This window comes from Centrocercus urophasianus, unplaced genomic scaffold, assembly GCF_019232065.1.
Source record: "Centrocercus urophasianus isolate 14NV4802_14NV808 unplaced genomic scaffold, USGS_Curo_1.0 seq_10, whole genome shotgun sequence".
NCBI lineage: Eukaryota > Metazoa > Chordata > Aves > Galliformes > Phasianidae > Centrocercus > Centrocercus urophasianus.
In genome coordinates this window covers 89,262,430-89,285,409 of record NW_024884142.1, presented here as the reverse complement: position 1 = coordinate 89,285,409, position 22,980 = coordinate 89,262,430, and the positions used below count along the sequence as shown (strand labels likewise).

Sequence of the window (22,980 nt, the reverse complement as noted above, 5' to 3'; positions counted from 1 at the left end):
TTTTTTTTTTTTTTTTTTTTTTTTTTTTTTTTTTTTTTTAAGAGTATTAGAAAGCCGGATGGTATGTGCAGGCACACTCCACACGATGGAGCTCGAATACCTTGAACTGGCTTGAGAAGCTGTGTTCTGTCAGCTGTGTTAGTGTTGTCCTGTCCTTTGGCAACACTCGTAGATCATTTCTGGCCTAGGTTATGCTGGAAGAAAACCCTGAAGCATAGAGCTGTTAAGTGCAAACACATTAATGCCATGTTAAGAGTGAGATTAGAAATGCACAAAATCCAGGATGTTCCTTAGCAAAACCTCCCACTGACACTGTTGCCTGGCCACATCTTCAGTCGTAAATCTGTAACTGCAATCAAGTGATAAAATAAAGCTATCTATCGGGGCTGAGTTACGGCTGTGGTAGATAACTTAATTTTGGAATTTCCTGACTCTTTTGCATTTAGTTTCAAACTTTAACATATGATTATTGCATTTAACATTCCTGGATCTTCAAGACAGCAGAGCTTGGTGTACTGGCAGTGGTTTGAGTATGTGGCCAAATAAATGTATCCTTGGAGCTGGTAAAATTTTCATCACTTTCAAAGGAGAGTGCAATTAAAATCACACCCTCTGTATTGCATTAGCATTTCTTGTAGAAAAAAGTCTTTGGTTTTGTGCTCTGTTAGAGGTGGAGCAGGGCATTCAGTGCCAAGCTTTTGGTCTGACCTTATAAGATGACAGGAGTTAGCTGTAAAGTACATGTTTGGCTTAAAGCTTTCCTTAAAATTGGGACATTTGGGATCAAGGATTTTGCTACATCCAAATTCTCTTTAACTTAGCAATACCTCAGAAATGAAGTGGCCAGATTGTTGGTTGCTTTAAATTGGTTTTTGCTTTAGCTGCACCACGGCTCATGCAAGCCAAGAAAGACTGATCATAGTCTTGTGGCTTTTGGAAAACACCATGTACTTGTATGCTTGAATTTTGGCTCAGGTATGTAGGAAGCGACTCATGCAGTGGTGCCTCTGCTATCGTGATGGCCCTTGGAAAACATGGTGTGGTCTGAGTCTTGTCCCTCCTGGTCTGAGCAGGCATAGTGAACCTTGACTCACACTCAGGAGCGTGGCAGCTGCCCGGTGCAGCACCCACAGTGCACACATGTGTATTGTGTGCTCAGGCAATGCGCAGCAGGTGCCACGAACAACAGAGCTGCCTGGCTGGGATTAAACCTCAAGAGATGGTCTCATGTTATTTTCACCTGCAGGACAGGGTGGTACAGGTAGAAATTTTAGATTTTTCCATGCTTCAAGAGCGGTGCTCATCCTCCCAGCTACTTCTATTAAGCAACAACATTTTGCTTTGAAACACTGTATTCCTTCAGTGCCTTCATCCACACACGAGGGCATCTATGTCATGCTGTCTCTGATTAGATTAAACTCCCTTTTCTTGCAGACCCTTTGCTTCAGGGCTTGTTGGATTTTTGGGAACTGCTGCTGCTCAAGTGACACCCCCACACAAGTGACCAAGCTGGTGGGAAAGAGCATGTGTCTGATCTTAAATAGGTTTAAGTCAGGCTGATTCCCTTAAACATACCTTCATCAACAATCCTGTTTCATTGGTAAAGGTTATTTTTAAAAAAAAAATGTTGAATTGTAATATTGAAAGTTCCTGATGATGACTGAACACAATGTTTGTAAGTGACTCTAAAGTTTAACTAACTCCACTCTTAACAGTATAGGTTGTAATTATGGTCAGAACTTGCACGATTTCAAATTCTAGAGAGTAGATTGTTATATTTTTTGTTAACTAGATCATGTAGGTATAAATATATAGGCAGCAGTAAGTTTCCTCCTCAGCTTTCCTTGTCTAAATGGACTTGGAGTTCTTATAGAGAATGCTTCCTTGTCCTTTAAACAATTCCATGGATCTTGGCAGAAGTTAATCCATTTTTTTCAGGGCTTTCTTTAAGTATATTCCCCAGATTTTAGTTACAGTCAGTTGGTGTGTATGGAAATGTTGCAAATAATGGATTTTCTTTTCATGAGAAACTGAAAAATCGGGTGGAAAATAGTTTTGGATTAACTGAAATGTTTAATTTTATCTAAAAGACAATGTTTTATTGAATTTTCCTACTAGCCAATGCTTTTAACCATAGCTTACTTTTGAAACATAAGTGTTAGCTTGGAAAAAAAACATTTCCATTTTGAAAATATCAACGCGTGACATTTTGACTTAGAGTGATTTTTTTTCTCGTCCTTCTCACTCAAACTTCAACTCAGTTAACTAAAAATATTTGCCAAATTTGATGAATAATTTTAGCCACCGTTAAAGAGCAAAGGGCTTTTCTCTAAACACCTTTCAGCAAAAATTTTCTAATTCTACACAGTATTTTTCTGCTTGTCCGAAAAATGTTCACTGTTCCTTCATGCAATGACATGAATTTGCCACCCCAGCTTCACAGTGTGCTCACAAACCACTGTGATTTCCATGTAGTCTTCAGTCAGTACTCCCTTGCAGTAGAGTAGCACTCATGGTCCTGTAAATGGGGATCCACCTTGCAGTATACTTAAGATAGATACTGCTTGAGATTTTATTTCTTAACAAGAAATAGCAGTTTCTTGACTTCTCAATTCATCATTAACAGATAGGAACAATTATTTTTATCAAGACTTCCACTCTATTATATATTGATGCTATTTACATATTCTTGTCTTAATTCTTACTGACTTATTTCCTAGTATTCTGTTGCTTCAACTCAGAAGCAGTACTGCAGTAACTGATTTGTCTTAGACTTGCTTAAAATCAGGCTGAACAGCTTGACTGTTTTCTTGGCCAGATCTTTTGAAAACTTGGAATGTTAGTTGTTCAGATCTGATGATTTTATTTATTCTCTGCAATTGCTCTCAAATAGGTTTTTGAGTTACTTCTGACTCAAGAAGGATTTCACTGCCACCTGAGAAGCATCTGCACAGTCTACTTTGCCAAATAGAGAATAGGAATACTGACTGAAATGCTTTCTCCAACTCTGTTTAGTTACTGTCAGCCCTATCATTTTCACCTAGGCTGGGAGCAATACCTTATTCCTTTGGCTTTAACAGACTTACGAAATGTTTTTCATTTGCTTTAATGCTGCTGGTCCTCTGAATTCAGGTTCCTTGTGCTCATCTGGTGTGCCCATCCATGACACCAAGTGAGAGATTTTGTTGTCTGTTGCTCTCTGTGCTCAGCCACAGTGACTACAGTGGGACTTTGTACCCATTCCTCACCTGCTGTTCTTATCATGTCCCGTCCGGGGCGCCCCCCCCCCAAAAAAAAAAAAAAAGTCTGTATTACAGTTTGGTATGGCTGGGAGACTTTCTGGTATAACCATACACAGGCTCTTAGCATGATAGACCTTCCAGACTGTCTAGATCCATTTTGGCCCTGCTGCCTCCAGTTTTCCTGCACAGCTGACAAAATGTTGTGTCAACAAACTGCAGGCCCAGCTTGCACAGAAAGTTTTGAAAGGGGTAAGTGAGGTAAGGCTGGGCAGGAGATCTCTCAGCCAAGTGTGTTTCATCAAGAGACTAATGTTAAGTAATTTAAACAACTCTGTTTCTTAGGAGATGCAGCTCAAAGAACATAACTGCTTCTGAGAAATACCGCTGTGACAAAAGGACACCATGTTGATCCCAAGTGTGTACTTTGCCCCCTAATTCAAGGGCAGCAGGTAAAGGGAGAAGTGACTGCAGTGGGGCATCTTGACTGCCATGAGATGCCCCTGAAAGGAAAACAGGGGAAATTTGCACAAGAAAAAAAGAGCAAGATTTACCATTCTCATACAAGGTAACCATGACAAAATATGAAACCTCAAACTGGACTCTACTCAGGCATGCTGTGCTGAAGTATATGCTCTGGGTTGCCTGCAGGAATAAACTGTACCTTTTTATACCAGTTAATGGAGTGATATGCCATCAGAGGTGGGAAGGAGACAGAATTTCAAGATGAAAAGTTGGGTTGAGATATGTTATTATAGAATCATGCAGTTGTTTGAGTTGGAAGGAACCTTGAAAACCATCTGGTTCCAACCCTTTGCTGTGGGCAAGAACACTTTGACTAGATCAGGCTGCCCGGGGCCACGTCCAACCCAGCCCTGAATGCCTCCAGAGTTGGGGGACCCACAGTTTCTCCAAGCAGCTGTGCCAGTGCCTCACCAATATTGCTCTGTTCTCCTGTGGACTTCCTAAGTCAGTCCTGTTCCATTACCAACCTTGATTTGTTGTTGCATAAAATACTTCAGTGGAAATACCCAATACTGAAGAAAATTCCGTTTCATTGAAGTTTATCTTACCTGGTGAGAAGAGTTGTCTTTGAGGCTCAGTTCACTCAGTTCATGTACGTCCAGTGTCTCCAGGCTTCCCCAGGCGAAGTGCAGGCAGATGGCAATGTGGCTGAGGCACCTGTGCAGCTAAGTCAGCGGAGCTTCCCCTCACCTAAGCGCCCCATAATATCCCTATTTGTGGTACACTGGGCCTTGTAATTGTATGAAGCACAAAGAGCTTAAAGCTTCACCATCCTGATAGTGACAACATCCCCAAATCTTTCCTGTGTGCCCATGTGTGCCTGCTACCAAGCTTTGAGCACTGTCACTGACCTCAGTGGAAACCTGCAGTGTGTGTACAAAGGTAAGTGTATCCTTCAGGGAACGTTCCGGATTTGTGCTTAAAAGATGACTTTTTAAAAGAAAAGTAATTATCTGGATTGGCATGAAAAAAGGCTGGTAAAAAAAAAAAAAAAAAAAAAAGATACAAGAAATCTGATGTTTAAACTTTGGCAAATGTTGCCTGTTGCTGAAGGAGTTTCCCATGAGAAAATGGATCCTGCACTGACTTGTAATAACAAATAGGGATATTTGCAGTCCCCCAGATTTGAAATGTAAAATATAGTTGTTAAAGGAATTGAACTGTTTCTATTTTCTTCAACTGCTGTTAGACATGTACAAAATTTGAGTATATTTTTAACAAATCCTGATTTGAGGTAGGAAAAAAACTGGCAATACTTCAAGACTATCATCTTTTTTAAAGTCTACAAAAATGGCAAAATGAGCTTCAAGGGATCAATGTAATGCACAGGTCAACCTGGGATCTCTAAAATATCAGCATTTTTTTTGTGCAAAGACTTGGAATTTTACCATGAAAATCCAAAATACGTAGCATGTTGAGCTGCTGCTTTATCAGAGTGGTTAAATAGGTCAGACAAGGGAAGAATTTTGTAATTATATTTTCCGCTTTTGCAACAATTCTCATGTCCTTAAGGCCGTATATGTTGAGTTGAGAATAAGAGATTATAGATAAATGAATACTTAGAAAGAGATTGAACCATAACGTTTACATTTTCTCCCTTATCTGATCTGAGGGTTTTGCAATTGCTGGATTAGTTAACTCTCATTCATGAACTCATATTTGACAGAGCAACAGGAATGTTGATCCATTGTTTCTTAGCATCACATAATGGGCTTGACTGAGCAAATCAGTTTGGAGTTGTGACATCCCATTCAATATATGGTTTTTGGTTTTTAGAAGAAATTTATTTCTGGGTACTTCTCTGAGAATGAACTGTTCCTAGTAATTTTAAGGGGATGGATCAAAGGATTGCGATGTTCTTGGTTTTTTGCTAGGTGGGTGCTTGTTGCACCACTGGAATCTTGTTCTCTCTACATATCCTTCTACATATCATAGAGGGGTTCTTTTGCTTAATTACTAGTATGAGGCCAGCCTGGGATTTTAATAAGATGAATGGAGTCATTTCTTTTCTTCCACTGAATAATATTTTGAGTCAGTTAATATTTGTACTTTTTCAGCCCAGATTTTTGTTCCTATGCATTTCAGTAAGCAAGAACGGCAACAACAGGAATAACCGAAACTGAATTTAAAATTGCAGTGATTGAAGTGGATGGCTGCAGTGTAATTCAGCTTATCTACCTTTAATCATTTACACACACTTATTTACCTGAGGCTGCCTTTATAGCCAGTGGGAAGAACTGTCCCCTGTCCATGGCTATTTCACTTCACTGACTTGAAATGTCAATCCAGGAGACTGTCCTACGTGCGTATGCCTGTATTTAATCAGATAAATAACTTTTATTTAGACAATGGACGCATTTCCAAACGGGCTGGTTGACTACTGGATACAATAAAAACAATTGACCTGTGAGATATTTTTCAACAAACAGTTTGACTCCTTCATACTTTTGATTAAGTTGTAGTGTGTTTTCAAGGAATTGGTAACGAAAGTAAATCAGTTGTTTGTAAAGCACTTTTTCTTGAGTAGGCAGTGGGTGATAAGCTATCTTACCTCATTTTCCATTAGGACAGTGCAGATTCTTCTACATCTGTTTGCCTTATATTTTGCCTTTCGTCATGTATGCTTTTTTTTGGAAGCAGAAGGTAAATGGGCAACACTTTCTGAAGCCTCTTCTAGATGTCTCTTTAGCCTACTCTTTAAAATCCCCCTTGATTCTGCAAGTTACAGCTGTTCATGGAGTAGCAAAATCTGCAAGACAAGAGTGAAGCATGGCTGTTTCCAGTGACTGAAAGCTGTCTTGTGGCTGTAGGAGGGTGTATCCAATCTGATTGAGCAAGTTCTTAGTGAATTTCCATTCTGAGATCTGTAGTTCTTATCTAATAAAATGCTGTCATAAAAACCACTTTTGAATGCCTCCCACAGGCTGGAGATGAGGTTTTGAAACAGAAGTCTATTTACATTAAAAATGTGTACTATAGCAGACCAAAAATAATAAGGCTTTATGTAATATTTGAGTTTTACAGTGTTTTTCTTTACATTAAGTAATAGATTACTCCTAAAATAAGTAATAATATATTCTCAGAAATATAGTTGTATGAGTTTAGCTGGTTTGTCATTCAGCCCAGGTTGGAAATCAGCCTCAGTGGAGGTAGCCAGGACAGAATCTTGAGCTGCTTGACCTCATCTGGGATTGTTTGGTGATGTTTAACCTTTGGCTGCTTGCTCCTTATGATGGATTTCGCTGCAGTGCTTTTGAAGGAAGGGGGAGGAAGAGAGCCCGACATGCAGTGTGAGCTCTCATCATTTTGGCCTTAGTGGAGCTTTTTGGAGACTACTTTGCTGGCGTATTCTGTTTTAGGAACTGCTGGGTGGAGACTGCAAAGACTGAAACTTTGTGTGGGATCACCTGATAGATGTGGGGTTTCCCTCCTTCAGTGATGAGGCAGAGATATCAGAAGAAAGAATGGTGAAGGCTCCCCATCAAGTCTATTAGTCCCCATTGATCCTGTATGTGCATTGATATTAAATGTTGTCCTGTGGATGGCAGTTTTCATAACATCAGCTTTGTATTCCTAAGTTTATCTCCACTCTTGGGTAGGTTTGGAGCTGAATGGAACGTTGTTCAATGTTTAGGGGAAGCCAACTCATCTTTTAGTTTTTCAGTTGGAGAAAATGCAAATAGCTACTTAATCTGTTTTCCACGGAGCTGTACTACCGCACTCGTTCACTATCACTTGCAATGTGTAACTACACAGACATTTTCAACTTGTACTATTACTTTTTCAAGCAAATACTTCAGGAACTGTTCTTTTGCCCATTTTATAAAATGGTAAATAAACAACAGAATGATGTGTTAACATAATTCAAAATGCAAGGAGAGAGAAAATGAAATCCTTTTCTTGCGTGTGTATGAGAAATGAAATGGTTCCCTTGTAAGTATGACCATCCTTTCAGCTCAGTACTTAGTGAGAGGGACAATACACTTAAGCTGGTTCTTTTGGCTTACATCTGTGGGAAGTTCCTTTATGGAGAATGAGGAGCTCTCGGCCTTGAAGCCAGTAGCTACATTTTTATAATTACTAAGAGCCATTAAGAGCTCTAAAAAGAGCAATATTTGTTTGATGAGATCCTAGACATAATGGGAATCATAGGTATGTAATAAGGTTGTCTGCTGGACTATGTCCTTTTCTCTCTTTCATGTTCTGAAATACTCTGTAGGGATGAAAATAGGCACCTTGCTCAGAGAAGTGGTGGGAGAGGCCTTCAATAAAAATGTGCAATGCTTGTGAACATTCTAGAAGTGGGAAAGAGTTGCTAAAAAGCCATGATCAAAACTTGCCAAAGTAGCAAGTGCTTGAGGGGAGCATATGTGGCAATGGTGAGGAGGATTGAGGTACACTGTTAATAACGACAGTCCTAAAATACCAACCTGTGCAGCCATGTGGCAGCAGTCAGAAAGCTGGAAAACTTAAATGCATTTTTTTTAGATTGTTTAAGACTGTAAGTATGTGATCATGTATTTAAATGTGTGTTCTAAAATTCTGGTAAGTGATAGCTAAACTCCAGGGTCTTACAAATAGGTTCCCATTAGGATGAATAGCTAATATGAGATCATATTTATTTTAATTATAATGCTTTTTTTTTTTTTCTAATATTGAAATGGGTCACCCCAAACATTATGTAGACAGCAATTAATGTTAATTGGCCTATAAGCACAGAAAATAAACCAGAGAGCTCTCAAAGCAGTCCACTGACAAAAGCTATCAACATAATATTTACTGGATAGGAGGGCTGAAAACACTTTAAAACTGAGGAAAGGAAAGGAAAGGAAAGGAAAGGAAAGGAAAGGAAAGGAAAGGAAAGGAAAGGAAAGGAAAGGAAAGGAAAGGCATTGTGAAATTACATGCACTGACACTTGTGTTTCGAACAGTCTTGAATGTGACTTTGTGTTCCTCCAGCATGCCAGGCAATGGGGACTGGAATGATGCTGAGCTCCTGGGCCACCTCCTCCATTGAAGAAGTTGCTGAAGCAGCTCCTGGAGGCCTTCACTGGCTGCAGCTTTATGTGTACAAGGACCGAGAGGTTACCAAGTCCCTAGTGAAGCGTGCAGAGAGAGCAGGTTACAAAGGAATCTTTGTGACTGTGGACACACCGTTCCTCGGAAGGCGTATTGATGATGTGCGCAACAAGTTCCAGCTTCCTTCCCACCTCAGGTAGGTGCCTCCAATTGGGGTGTGGGGTGAACATGCTGCAATGCACCCTGTCTTCCAGATGACACACACTGAGCTTATGTACTTTGCTGTGGCTTAGGGGCAGAAGTATGCTATCTTGGTATTTTCATACAATGTAAAACTGTATGTCAGGCTGCATGAGGCTGTAGACTGACAAAGTTAGTGATGAGGCATTTCTTTGTGTGTCTGGTAATTAATCTTTGGACACCTTCAAAACTCAAGTGGGCACAATCCTTTGCAATCTGCTCTGCCTTTGAAGCTGAATCCAGCTGCAGGGTTGACCATGTTCTGAGCAGGAAGCTGGACTAAGTGACCATCAAAGACTTCTCCCAATCAGTGACACTGCAGTGCATCTGGGACCATGTCAGTACTGAATGCGGAGTCTCTTTCCAAGCAACTTCAACTGTCCTTTTAGTCAAGTACAGAAATGGAGGGGATCAGCTTTCTTAAATATCACACAATCAATCCACCCCTACATCTCTTCTGGGACTTCTTCTATATCTCAAGGAAAAGCTAAAGGTCTCTGCACTAATTCTCGTTTCTCATTATATCAGGGCCAATGAAGCATTTAACTTAAAACAGAGTTCTCCAGCAATGTTCTATGGGTGCTGATGCTGGCCTGATTTCACTGCATCCTGCAAACATGAATTAACATACTGTAAGGTCACCCTGAATAATGTTTGCTGAAGTGCTGGCACAGTGTTAGCACCCAGTCCAGCTGGAACAGTAAAAGAATGAATGGGATACGCAGGATTTTTGAATTTGCAAAATGGAGCTAAGAATCCTCTGCTTACAAGAACCTGATATTGGCTACAGTTGGTCATGATATATATAGACTACTGCCCTTATTTAGAATCTGTAAATGAAATCAAAATGAAAACTAAAAAAGGAAAGAAAAAGTAAAAGATAGTTGAAAGTATCTTGAAGTGGATTAATTTTGGTTTGAGTTCTAGGTGAGAGCTAGTTTTGAATATTATTGATGAATCTGAAGTGTTCTTCCAGTGTCTCTCACAACTGTAATATGCTGCATACATACCGTACCTAGCATGAAATATAGCAAGAAATACAAAATATATTTTTTTAAAAATGTAGCAAGAAATATAAAGCCAAATCCTAAGTTCCTTCATTTTCATAATTTTTGTTTCAAAGATAAACCATGGGACTGTACCACCATGGGTTGTCCGGTACCCTGCCCCAATATGCCAGTACTTGAAGCTAATGGGTGAAGTGGTAAAGATAGGCAGAGTTAAGGGTTCTCTCATTGATTTCTGCATAAAAGGACCATCTTGTGAGGAAAGTACCAGAATACAAAGAATCCTAACAAACTTGGCATTAAAAAGTAATGCACATATCAGTGCATATGTGTCATGCAATGCAGTGTCATTTTAAGACCTGGGGTTATAGAGTTTCTGGATGAGAGTCAAATAACGCAAAATATTTGAGAAAAGCAATAGTGCATTTCTGACACACTTTGACCCCACTTGACCTAACAGTAACAGTTTTGTTTGAGTGAACCATATGGAATAATACGAAGTTGGAACGATCTTTTAAGGTTCAAAATCCTTCAGATTTCAGAATGGCATTCAGTGTTTTGTTGCGGAGTCAGTGGTGAAACTCGGTAGTGTGGGGCTCTGCTCAGTTACTTGATAACTTTTTCTTGGCTTCAGATTTTCAACAGTTTCAAAGCAACAACAAGGTGCCATTGTGCTCCAAAATGTATGTAAGGCAACATTCATTCAAGTGTTGACCTGCATTTCACAGTCCAAGAAAAACAACGTTTATTTATATAATCTTATCCATGGTTCTGTTTTTCTCTGGGTACCCCACCCTCCACAAACCAACAGCTGAAAAGCTGGATCTTGCTGAGAGCCTGCTCCTTTCTCATTTTCTTCTTTGCTTGGAGTTGAACAGAAAACCCAAGTGAAATGTTGCTTGTTACAGGCATGAAATCAGCAGTGAAACTAGCCAGTTTCCGTGCAAAAATACTGTGTGTTCCCAAGATGTGGAATATGAGTATAAAATAGCACAATGTGAATTGATGCGCAACCTCCAAAGCATGGAGCAATCAACATAGTGTGGGACATCAGAGTCCTGGGTTGTACTGGTGTCACCGATGGTGATCTGGTGCTTGAGAGCACTTGGGCTGCTTCAGTTTCTAACATAAATGCAGCCTCAATTTCTCTGTATGCCCTCATTTTCCCCCTCCCCTGTTTTGTCTACTAAGACTGAACTCTGGTTCAGGGGCTGGTGTTTGCCATTCAGTTCCCAAAACTTGTGAGGTTGATTTGGTGATAATAAACAAATAATATCGAGTGTTTTCATACAAACATTTTCCTCTACATTTTGTAGGCGAATGTACAAAAAAGATGAATTGTATACAAGAACTATTGCCTGGATGTTGGTCTTGTCAGTTAGATGAAAATTCTAGTTTCTTTGCAAGAGTTCGTGCAGACCCATCTAATTTAACAGAGTTTTAAAAAATGTCCCTTTTCCTCTCCCATCTAGGTAGTCTCCTATTTACTCCAGTAGCTGAATTCACTAGATGAAAAACAAAAGCAAAGAGAATACTTGTTGCAAGAAAGCCAAGGAGATTTTTGCCACAGATAGTGGATAGTAGAGGTGCACCTTTTAACTTCAGTGGGAAGTGAATTATATGTTATGAAAGACTGATATTCCCTCAGCACACACATCCTCTGCTCCTCAACGGTCTGGATGGCCTACAGCCTCTGCTGTGTTTATCCTCACAGTGCTCCAGAAAATGTGGTTGCTCCTATTTTATGAGGGGAAACAGGCAAAGGGAGTGACCAAACGTTCAGCCCAAAGTCACAGAGGATGTCTGTGGCAGGATGAATGGTTGAACCTAAACCCTAAGTTTCATCTTTGGATTTTTCCTTTCGGTTGTAGATTTGATGCTGAACCTTCAGATTTTGGACTTTGTCTTATTTCCTTTGAAAGCATTAGGAGGGTTGCCTTGGGCCAGTGAAATTTGCAACAGAGTTATCAAATATTTCTCAAGGAGGAGGTTTTGACTTAAAAGAGTTCAGAAATAAAATACTGGGTAGGCTTTTTTACTTCTGCCCTGTATAATACAATGCACATTTAATGCAGACATGTTGAGTGCTGACACTAAGGACTGATATTTTATGGCTCCAATAAATATTTCACAGACTATTTTATATGCTTTTTGTCATTTTAGGTTAAAAAATTTTTCAAGCAACAACTTGGCCTTCTCCTCAGGGCAAGACTTGGGGGAAAACAGCGGACTGGCTGTCTATGTAGCCAACACAATTGATGCAAGTATCAGTTGGAAGGACATCAAATGGCTTCGTCAGCTGACATCACTGCCCATTGTTGTAAAAGGAATCCTAAGAGGTGTGTAGCTCTACTGCTTTTCCATGGAGAGGGCAAGGCATCTGTTTTTGCAGGGGCAATAGGGAAAAAGAAGTGCTTGTGCTGCTGAATTTTCTGTAGAATTGCACTACATTTCAATGGCAAGCATCTGTTTTGATTACATTAAATATGATGGGTTGTACATTCGTATTTGTATACTGTGCTAAGCAGGGAAGATTTGCCAAAGTAGATTGCGAAACAAAGGAAAAAGTTCTCTTCCTTGTGCATGATTAGGATGTGGAAGATCGCAGACATGACCAAATGTCCATTTGTTTTGGTTAGGATCAATGCGATATGAACTGGTGAGGGTGATTATTGTGCTGCCTTTGTGCATTAGCTTCTCCCTGTGGAAGGCAGTCTGAATCAGAGAAGCTTTTCTTCCAGCAGAAACTGAACATCATTATTTTCCTATCTGGGGAAAAATTGAAGAACGGGATTTAGCTTTTTGGCAGTCAGAGGTACGGGTGAAGGCTTTTGGCTTATAAAGCCTGGATGTACTTTTTACTGGCTTTGATGGAACTGCAGAGAATGCAGGAATGCACATGAGCCAAATAGCCAAGAAAGTGAAGACTCTGCTTTAATAAATACCTGGAGTTTTCAGGTGGTTTGTATGACCGGACTATAGAATGTGCTCACCTTGAAGTTCAGTAGGCAGGGATTGGAGTCCTGTAACCTGTATGCTTTGCCATGCCATGGTGTTTGCTGGGCTAAGCAGTGGTTGGTGTCCCTATTTCCTTGTCCTGTGCTGTGAGTTCTTCCTTAGCCCATAGTCTTATCTGGGAGATCTATGAAAAAGGACCATTTCACTTTGCTGCTGTCTATCTGTGAAAATGCAATTGTTTGAAGAGGAAAACAGCATGAGTGTTGGGCCCTTAGATTCTGCATAAATGAAAAAAATATTAACACAAAAGCAAAACTCAAAAAAAAAAAAAAAAAAAAAAGAAACCAAAAGAACCAACAACCCAACCAACACTTGAAATTTTCAGGTTGAGTTGTTGGTGTAACAATAGTTATGTCTAAATTCAGATGCAGTCAGGAAGGACAGCTCATTGTGCTTGTAAACCCTAAATCTCTTCTAAGTTGCGTTCTACTTGAAGGAAAGCTGGATTTCCATTCCGTTAAATGAACACCGACACAGCAGTGTTTTCATTAGCTGTGGTTTATTACCATAATCTTATTGTTAACTGGCATTGAGGGGAAGAAAAAAATCAGCAGAAGAATTTAATGAAGTGTTGCAGGATAGAGGGGGGAGAATAGGGGTGGAAAGGCTAGCCATGCAAGTTGCTGTTAGTCCAAAGTGATAAAATGTTCTGTTCCAACATTTCAAGTGACCTTCCTATCTGTACTGCTTCAAGATAGAACCGTTGATTTGTGATGAGATGAGCCTATGGAAGGACGAAGCCCTAAGTGGCTTCCCAGCATTTTTCACTGTTTTGTTTTTGGTTTTGTTTTGTTTTGTTTTTGTTTTGTTTTGTTTTGCTTTTTTTTACTGATGTCATAATTTCCCCCATCATGATGTTCAACATCCCAGTTCTGGAAAGAATATTTTTTTAATATATTTTCAGCTGATGATGCTAAAGAAGCTGTGCAGCTTGGGGTAGATGGTATACTGGTGTCAAATCATGGAGCACGTCAGCTTGATGGAGTTCCTGCAACGGTAAGTAGTGGTGCCAATAAGTACCAAGTTCCTTCTGCCTTTGGCTTCTTGCTTCCTTCCACTGAATACATGGTAGCTAGAGGGAAAACCTGTAAATACATGTTGTGTGCCTTAATGCACGAGAAGTAATCTCTTACTACAGTTGTTTTCATTTTCAGTGCTCTCCAGAGACTTCTGAAAAACTGGAGTTACAGAGTAACTAAAGGCAGAAGGAAATTCTCCCCTTTTCTCCTTTCAAATCTTTCCAGTTTTGGAAAAGGTTCAGGGTGATTAAACTAGAATTTTTTCCTTTTCCTTGTCATACTGCCCTGTGCCTTTCCAAAGGTAAAAAGGGATTTGAGAAATTCTCAACTGGTAGGGGAAAGAAGGAAAGGAAAATGAAAAAGTATGTGTTCAGACTGAAGTAAAACCCCACAGACTTGAGTCATCGCTCACCCTTCTTCATTTGGAATGATAAAACTGCATAAGTAAAAAGAGCAGAAGGGAGGAGAATCAAAGCCCGGTCATGACTGTTTCAATATCCTTAATGCACTGTTGTTGAAAAACCTCTGGTTCTCCATGAGAATTTTCTGAACAGAGGAGACAGGTAAGCCCTTTTCCACTGCAGGGTATTTTGCATGCAAAGATTTAGCAACTCAGTTCAGTCTACAGTCAGCTTGGCAGGCCCACTGCTGTGTCACCCCTTCCTCTAGAGCTCTTCTGCTCTCTGAGTCTTTCCTTGGGGACAACTGAGGGTTTCCCCAGTCAATTCAATTCACTTGCTGATTTTTTTTGAAAGTCTTCAAGTGGACCCACTGGTTCTTTTTATGGAGTGTGGGTACCAAAACTTCTGAAATTAATTTTCTTAAACTTCTGTTCTCTTCTTGTTCTCTGCAGAGAATGTATGCTTCAGTTTCACCAAGAGTATTGGAAAATCTTGTGCAAGTCTGTGTGAGGTAACCCAGCAGGAAAAATATGAGGATATTAAAAACAACAACAAAAAAAACCCCAACAACAACAACAAAAAATTTTGAAAAATGAGAGCTCAAAAACTAGGAATTGTTATTTTCTACAGAAGCAGAACTGAAATTAAGCTTGTGAACTACTTTTTTTGAGTTTCTTCTTTACAATGTCATTGTGTAGAGAAGATGAGGCTATCAAAGCCAGTGTATTCACTGAATTTCACCTTACAGAGAAAAGTGTATTTCAAAATGCAGTTTCCATGAGAATATCTGTATTGAATCATTCAGAGTTTCTGTTTTTGAAGTATAATTTCATGGCTTTTCAGAACATGAAATGGTTAATAGTTACACACTGAGGAAATCTATGTTTTAATTACGGTTTGCATCATATTTTAGTTATTATAGACTTTAATGTTGATACAGTTTGTCAGGATGTAGAAAGTAGTTTCTGTGTATGGAAATAAATCCAATATATGTTTGGCAAGAGAGCAAAACCAGAGGGAGGGGAAAAAATCACAGCCACTGCCAAACTTCAAGAAAATTTTAATCCAAATCTAAAAACAAACTGCGCTTTCAAGTTTTTTCCCCAGTCTCCTAGTCACTTTTTATCCATTAGAAAGGAAATGAATTGCATCCGTGTTTGAAAGACATGAATTGGTGTGCCTTTTATTTTACTACTGCACACTCCTTAGTACTTGGCTTCTCGTCTTGTGTCTTTCCTGATAATATTCATGAATAGGAACTGTATGCATGTTGTAGGAACAGCTGCTATGTAATTAATGCTTGAGCATTGAATTCAAGAGGCTCATCTCTTCTTGAAACTTCTTGCACAGTGTTGATGTTTTAGCTAATTCCGTAGTTACTTTCCTATACCTTAGGAACATCCATTTGTCTTTGCTTTTACCACTTGTGCAGGGAGTAAGTGCAAATCAGTGAGAGAAGTAAATGCGTTCAGAAGAAGAAAATGTTTCTCTCCTTGTTCAAAACTCAGAGCAAGTTGAATTTTTCTTAGGTAAATAAGTTCCCTGTACAACTATTCCTGAGATCAAGATGTGTTTTCAAATGAAAAAAAAAAAGTTCTTTTATTTTTCTGACAGATCTCTTACTCATTATCTTCAGACACAATGCCTACCTTTGTGTTCCTTAATGCCAGCCAGTGCCTTTTATTAATGAATAGTGAATTTAAGCAAGAAAATGAAGATGGCTTTTTAAGAAGTCAGTGACTGATTTCCTAAGTGATTTAATTCCTAAATTACTGAACACTAAATGTTAGGGGAATTATATGAAGGAATAGGGTCTCCTTCGTGTCTGCTATTTCTTATATTCTTCCTAATAGCTTGTACAGGCCTGTGTTGGATGCACATCATGAGATTAGATGGACATTTTATGTGACCCTGCTGATTCTCATTTTAAGTGGCTGTCCAAATAAATTTGACCTGTGTATATATCTGCTAACGTCCCAGGACACACAAAGCTGTATTTATGCACACAATCAGGCAACTAATTGCTCACTTAGCTTTTATGAAGCTTGAATCCTGTACTTAATAATTTATTCAGAAGATAAATAGGGTTACAGAAACTGTATTTCTGATTTTACTCTTCTAGATTGATATCTTGCCTGAAATTGTTGAGGCTGTGGAGGGGAAGGTGGAGGTGTTCCTAGATGGTGGCGTAAGAAAAGGCACAGACGTACTCAAAGCATTAGCTCTGGGCGCCAAAGCTGTATTCATTGGCAGGCCTCTCATCTGGGGCTTGGCTTATCAAGTAAGTAAAAGAATAAAATCTGAAAAATATGTTCATAGATGCCTATACTAGCTTTTACGCGTTGTGTATTCACATGCATGTGAATCTCTTACGTGTGTGTATCCAGATCATACAATAATCTAAAATTTGCTATCAAATACTTAGGAGTCAGAGTTGTCCATGAAACTTTCCTGATATGTATTTATAGCTTGTCTATAGACACAAATACACATAACAATGCACGCTACATCCTAATTGCTTAGGGTGAAGAAGGAGCAAAAGAAGTTCTCCAGATGTTGAAGGAAGAGTTTCGACTGGCAATGGCACTGACAGGTGAGACATCAGTGTTTCCTCTTAGTAATAACCACCTCTCCCTCACATTTTGTGATAGCTCTCATTCGCCCTGTGCAAGGCACCATAGTAACCTATAGAAGAAATAAATATTTGCAATATAAGCAGGTTAAGCTGCAGAGAGATGAAAAAAGAAACTGATGTTAACCCCAACTTTATATATAGGATATCTATATATGTAGACAGAAAGAGTAAGTAAAAAATGAAAAATATTTTGGGTTAGAAGAGCCATAGGTCTATAGAAAAGTGGTGGCAAATCCTCAGCCACTAAGGGGTGGATTAGATCTGATTGAACATAGCTTTCTATGGAAAAGAAAATGAAGCAGCTTAGCATGGGGTTTGGCATGAGGCAATTGGAAATTTCGACTTATATTCCTTGGCCACCATTCCCAAATTTCAACTGATATTTGTTGGATATGAGGAAAATGTCTTCTACATTGAAGCATTGAAGGTGGTGTGGTACTGGAACAGGCTGCCTAAAGATGTGGTGGAAGCTCCATCCCTGGTAGCATTTTAGGCCAGGCTGGATGATGATCTGAGCAACCAATGGTGCTGTGCAAGTCCCTGTTTGTTGCAAGGCAGTTGGAACAGAAGATGTTTAAAGGTCCCCAATTCTATGATTCTTTGTAACTTGCTCTCTAGGATGCCGGACTGTAAAAGAGATTGGCAGGACATTGATACGAAGGCATGAAGTACTACTTTCCAAGATTTAGATCTGAAGAAGATCCCTTCGCTTGTTGCCTGTTGTACAGAAAGCACACTAGATAAAAAACAACGCTATGTGCTCTTTGGGTCTCATGCTGCAATTCTGACTGAAAAGGAGTCTTCTGTAAGCAACTGCTTGTTGAAGAAGTTATTTGCTTCAAGTTTTACAGCCTATTCTGCTAGGCTTTTATGGAAAGCTGCTGTGCTGTTAGTTGTGATTAGAGATGAGTCTTTATACAAGACCAAGATAGAAACTTGAAGGTGTTTTGCAATAAATGCTGATATTAGCTTTCAAACCTTTTTAGTACTAAAACCATAAAACCATAAAAGAACATGTTCTGATGGCAAACAGCTATCAAAATGTAAAAAATTAAAATGTAGAAGGTACTTTTCTCACTGGTTAGAGAAACTACAGTGTAGATCAGAAATTAAATCTTGCTCTATTATGGATATAATTTCTTCTCCCTAATAGTGATGTGCTATTCCTTAATAAGTATGTGGACTTACATCATGTAGGCTGTAGAAACTCAGAGTTCTTAGTTATAAAGAACTGCACAGCAAAGTGAAATTGGAGAAGTGATTCAAAGCCCTTTGCAATCAGACAACCACTGTGCTTGTGAATCAGACACACATCAGATCTTTGGCTTGTGTGAATCCTGGTAGGTCTATTGCCTTCACCAGTATACCCAGCAGGATCCCTACGTTATGTTTTTAAACTGGACTCAATTATTTACAGTTTTTTAGACTATTGGATAAATCTGTAGCATCTTGCATCAGCATTGCAGAAAGGTTTTGAAAATCTTCTTCTGGAATTATTTTTTTTTTTAAGCCACCATTACACTGTTCCACTGTCACTGATATCACTGTCTGTACCATTTGTTTCTCATCAATGTCAGGAGAACTTGTGCATTCTGATTCTCCCTTTTTGCTTTATTTGAAATATCATGTATTGAGTTTTAGAGGCAGTTTTGTCATAAATGATGGAATAGTACAATATGAACTAAAGCAGAGGCTGGAACTCAAAAGGGGAGAAAACCCAAAAGGCCACATGCTTGCCCTTCAGTTGTAAAATTTGTTCTCTTATTTACTGCAGATTGTAGTGTGTTGTGTAGGGGTTGCATAGCAACAAAATAAAGTTTATCTGTGTAAGGAAATATGAATGTTTCTCAGAGCATAGAGAAGCATAATTTCTGCTGTTTACTGCACTTATCATATCTGTTGCAATGTGGACTGTGTCAGATGTCAATTACAGACTAACTTCAGAAAGACTGTTTATTTTAGATAATATAAATGTTACTTAAAAGATAGGGGATAATATCTTATGTTTACATGTTTAAGATCCATTTCTAAAGTTTAGAAGATGCAGTTTCCTGTCTTAGCCCCAACCAAATTCAAGTAAAGTTCTGTAACTCTGTGGTCCAGGGTAAATTCTGCTGGTGAGGAAACTGATTTTGTTATTTGTGCAAAATTAACTATTTCTAGTTCCTTTGGGCAAATGGGCTTGTATTCTTTCTTTCCTGCTTGTTATCTGAGAATTGCCTGTCTTCCTTTTCAATCCTAGTAAGAATATACATGCATTAAAAAACAAAAACAGAGTCAAGTACTGAAAGGCTGTGAGACAAAGTTGACAGAAATGAAATTAGTTTCTGTTTAAAAGAAGAAGTATATATATTTCACAGTCAAGGGAATTTTACTAGATTTGGAGACAACTAAATACAATTGCTTCTTGAAATGCTAATGAAACTTTTTTGTGTGTTTTAATTATTTGTCATAGAACTGGGGGAAGATCAACGAGGCTCAGCCATTCCGAACAATGCTCAATCTAAGTAAAACTTTAGCTCATGGTACCTTCACATACAGCTGAGAAGGAAGCACCCCATGCATAACATAGTAGTGGTGGATCTTTCTGGAGGTTGAGAATGTTTTTGAGGATAATTTATGCAATATAACTAAAGAAAGTAATAAGCCTATAGGAGGCAGAGAAGTAGAACAGAACAGTTTGTACATTTTGCATTTGTGATGCTCTAGTATGTCTTCCTATCTCTGTGTCAAATAATGAACACACTATCTTGTTTAACTGTAACATTATTTTCTGACTTTACCTTTGCTCTAAGCCATAGATAACAAAAGAAAATGTCTTCATAGAAAAATATGTGGTAAGGGAAGTACATTGAGTCATATTTATCTACCCAGAAAGCCAGCAGTCAACTGATGTGCTGGGTGACTGAAAAAAATCAACCCAGCTGATAGACTGGTAACTGAACATTATCTGAATGGGGTTTTCTAGCTGCTTTTCAAGTAGACTGGAATATTCTGTGGAAAAAATAGGACTGCAACTCTTAGTGGATTTCTCCACTATTTTGTGAAGAGAGAAGATCCAAAAGCAACAGCTGAGAGTGTACAAGATGAGGATCCTGGACTTTTGAGAAAAAAGTGGTATCTCACAAGAGCCAAAGATGTGAGGCAGGTTTTTATATACTGTGTAGAGGTTTTTTTTGTGTTTTTTTTTTTTTCTTTTTCCCCCATATTCAGCCTGTCTGGATTTCTCTGGTGCTGTCAGTTTGAAATATTTTCTGAAAATGTCACCATAAAGTTATCTTCTTGGCCTCTGTAAGCCCACAGAGGATTAAAACCCACTAAAAAGAGTACAGAAGAGCACAGCTCTCTAGCAAGGCTATGTAGATACATGTGTGAAGCAGAGAGGCTTCAGCTCTGGTGCGGACTCCCGGAGACTCATTCCTAGCAACACGCGCTATCAAAGACAGTCTGTGTCAAAGTGGCAGGGTCAGTGAAAGAGTCTGTGACACTGTCTGAACATCTGGTAGAGCGTATCAAAGCCAGACATGCAAGGAGCAGGGCCTTCCTAAGAGAGGAAAAAAAGCCAGCATGCTTCTGCAGAAGATCTTGAGTTGCAACAAGCAGGTGGGTGTGTATTTGGAGGAAAGATTTGGCTGTATCAGGAATATATTTGCTGTGAGAGATGGGCAGTTATGTACAGCAGAGGAGAGTGCTGAAGCATAAGGAGTACAGGACTGAGGCATAAGATGGCAGCAGTCAGCTGAGGATTGTGAGACCGTCTCACTTTTCAGATGTAAAGGGAAGGAGATCAGAGTAGCTTTGGGATAGGTTTTACATCCTTGCTTAGCCTGTCAGCTCTTTGAAGTAGAGACCTGCTGCTTTTTGAACATTCAGAGCCTGCGCACAGGGTGGGGAATCCACTAAGTAAATAATAGGAGTCATAATTCAGTTCACTTGAGCTGAAGAGCTGTGAAAGACATGATCTGTTTTCTTGTGACCTCCGCCTCTTGCTGTAACTCTGGGACACATTATTGTATTTTGCTTTTTACCCATGGCCAAGTCAAACAAATAACTCTGGGACTGGTAAGAACTCCACCTCCATCCTCAGTTTTTCAGGTGAAGGATGAAACTTGTCTGTCTTACTGAGAATTTCTGAACATAAATAAACAGATACTCAGAGTAACTTGATTTGATAAATGGGCAGTGTAGGTCAGGGCCTGTTGGATATGTAGGTGACACAAAGATGAAGCAGAACTGGGGAAGTAGGCAGGAATGGCTCTGCTTTTCTTGGCTTCTCAAATGGTTTTCAGGCTGAAATCAAATACTGAGAGCACGAGGAAAGCTGGCTTCTTAAGTCATGATTTTGCACTGAACCTCACTGTAAGGATATCTCTTATAAAGCTACTTTTGATGTGGAAATTTGGGTCCAAACCACACTGAAGACCATTATAAATAACCACTTCATCACAGGACACACAGAAGTTGGCTTCCTTGAACACTCCTAGAAAGCAAGTCTAATATTATTGAGCCATAACCTCAGCTAGTGTAAATCAGAGAAGCTCTATTGACTTCATTAGCTCACACTGATTTACACCAGCTGTGAATGTGGCCTCACAATATAGGAAGATATGTCAGCTTTTAAATTCTATCACTGAGTGTTGAAGAAAACTGTTTTTAAAACAAGACTGCCAATCCCAAATTTGGATACTAATGAGACACGGTACTGTAATTGTTTCATGATGCCTGTATGCTCCATTTTGTTTTAATTTTGCATTGCTTCTGTTTTTCTTATCTCTTGCCAAACAGAGGGAGAGTATCACATATGTTACATTCGTAAGAAAGATGTTTTGCTGCTTTGAGAACACGTCCTCCAGATGCAAAATGCTTTTTTTGTTGTCATTCAGCTTCTTCCTTTGCATAGGTTTCTTGTTTATGTGCCAATATTAGACTGCTCTAGAGAGTCAGCCTCATGCTTCTCCAGGGCCCTGGAGTTCTTGAAGGGGCACCAAGAGGCTGTCCCAGCCAAACCTCAAAGATCTGATTTCCTCGTAGTGGTTTTCAGCTCCGAAATCCTTATTGCAGATGAGCAGTGGGAACTGTGCCTAGGAGCACCCTGATAGGAATGACCCTGAGACCATCAATACGTTTCTGTAACATTTCTGTTGGGTGTTCATGGGGTTAACTTTAGTAAGTAATCCATTGTACTTGCACCTTTATGGTATGCAAGGCTGGTAGATACATACAGATGGTTTGTTCAGGAAAGGGGAAAATAAACAGTCTTGACAATGATTAATATTTGTTATTTCATTACAACAGCAGCTGTAAGTTCTAGTCAAAGTCAAGATCTCACTGTACAATGCAAAGATGCTTTTATGCCATCAGCAGTCTCTGCACAACACAGTCTGAAGTGTGAATTAACAGACACAGAAAAAGAATGTTTTTATTTCTATTTTATAAAGAGACTAACCAGTTTCACCAGCACTCGGTCACAGGATGGAACGAAGTTCCTTTAATGTCATTTTCACCACCTTAATTATAAACCTTGCTTTTCTCCCTAAAGCAGATGGCTCTGAGGTGAACATTACATATTGCAAATACCCAGCATCTTTGGCAAAGGTCCAAAGATGCACTCTGGAACAGTAAGTAGACATGGGTCACAGAACAGCTCTTAACCTCTGTACTTTTCACTGTGAGAGGAGGGCTCCTGATGCACCTGGGACCATATCTAATACTCTGCCAGTTAGCCAGAAAAACTCTGGCTGTGGTGGCTTTGCAGGAGACTTAATATTTCTTCCTTGTTATCTGTAAATCAATCAAACACTGTGATTTTCTTGGATTCTCCCCAGGCTCTTCAGTATGCTAACACCTTTAGTTCTGTGTACTTACCTTGAAGTTTCC

The 22,980-nt window shown here is 39.3% G+C and overlaps 1 protein-coding gene across 2 annotated transcripts in view; it reads left to right on the top strand.

Annotated features, from left to right (window-relative positions):
* The window catches only part of HAO1 (hydroxyacid oxidase 1), a 27,860-nt gene extending 8,338 nt beyond the window's left edge, over positions 1-19,522 (top strand). The window contains exons 3-8 of one of the 2 annotated variants that reach the window (XM_042830117.1): positions 8,724-8,979; positions 12,194-12,369; positions 13,953-14,044; positions 16,591-16,749; positions 16,992-17,061; positions 17,722-19,522. In XM_042830117.1, coding sequence (XP_042686051.1) covers positions 8,724-8,979; positions 12,194-12,369; positions 13,953-14,044; positions 16,591-16,749; positions 16,992-17,061; positions 17,722-17,792 — 824 coding nt within the window. In that variant the 3' untranslated portion in view covers positions 17,793-19,522. Of the gene's footprint in view, positions 1-8,723; positions 8,980-12,193; positions 12,370-13,952; positions 14,045-14,920; positions 14,980-16,590; positions 16,750-16,991; positions 17,062-17,721 lie in introns of those variants that run through there. The other variant, XM_042830126.1, reaches the window with a different exon arrangement.
* Positions 19,523-22,980: the final 3,458 nt, after the last annotated feature.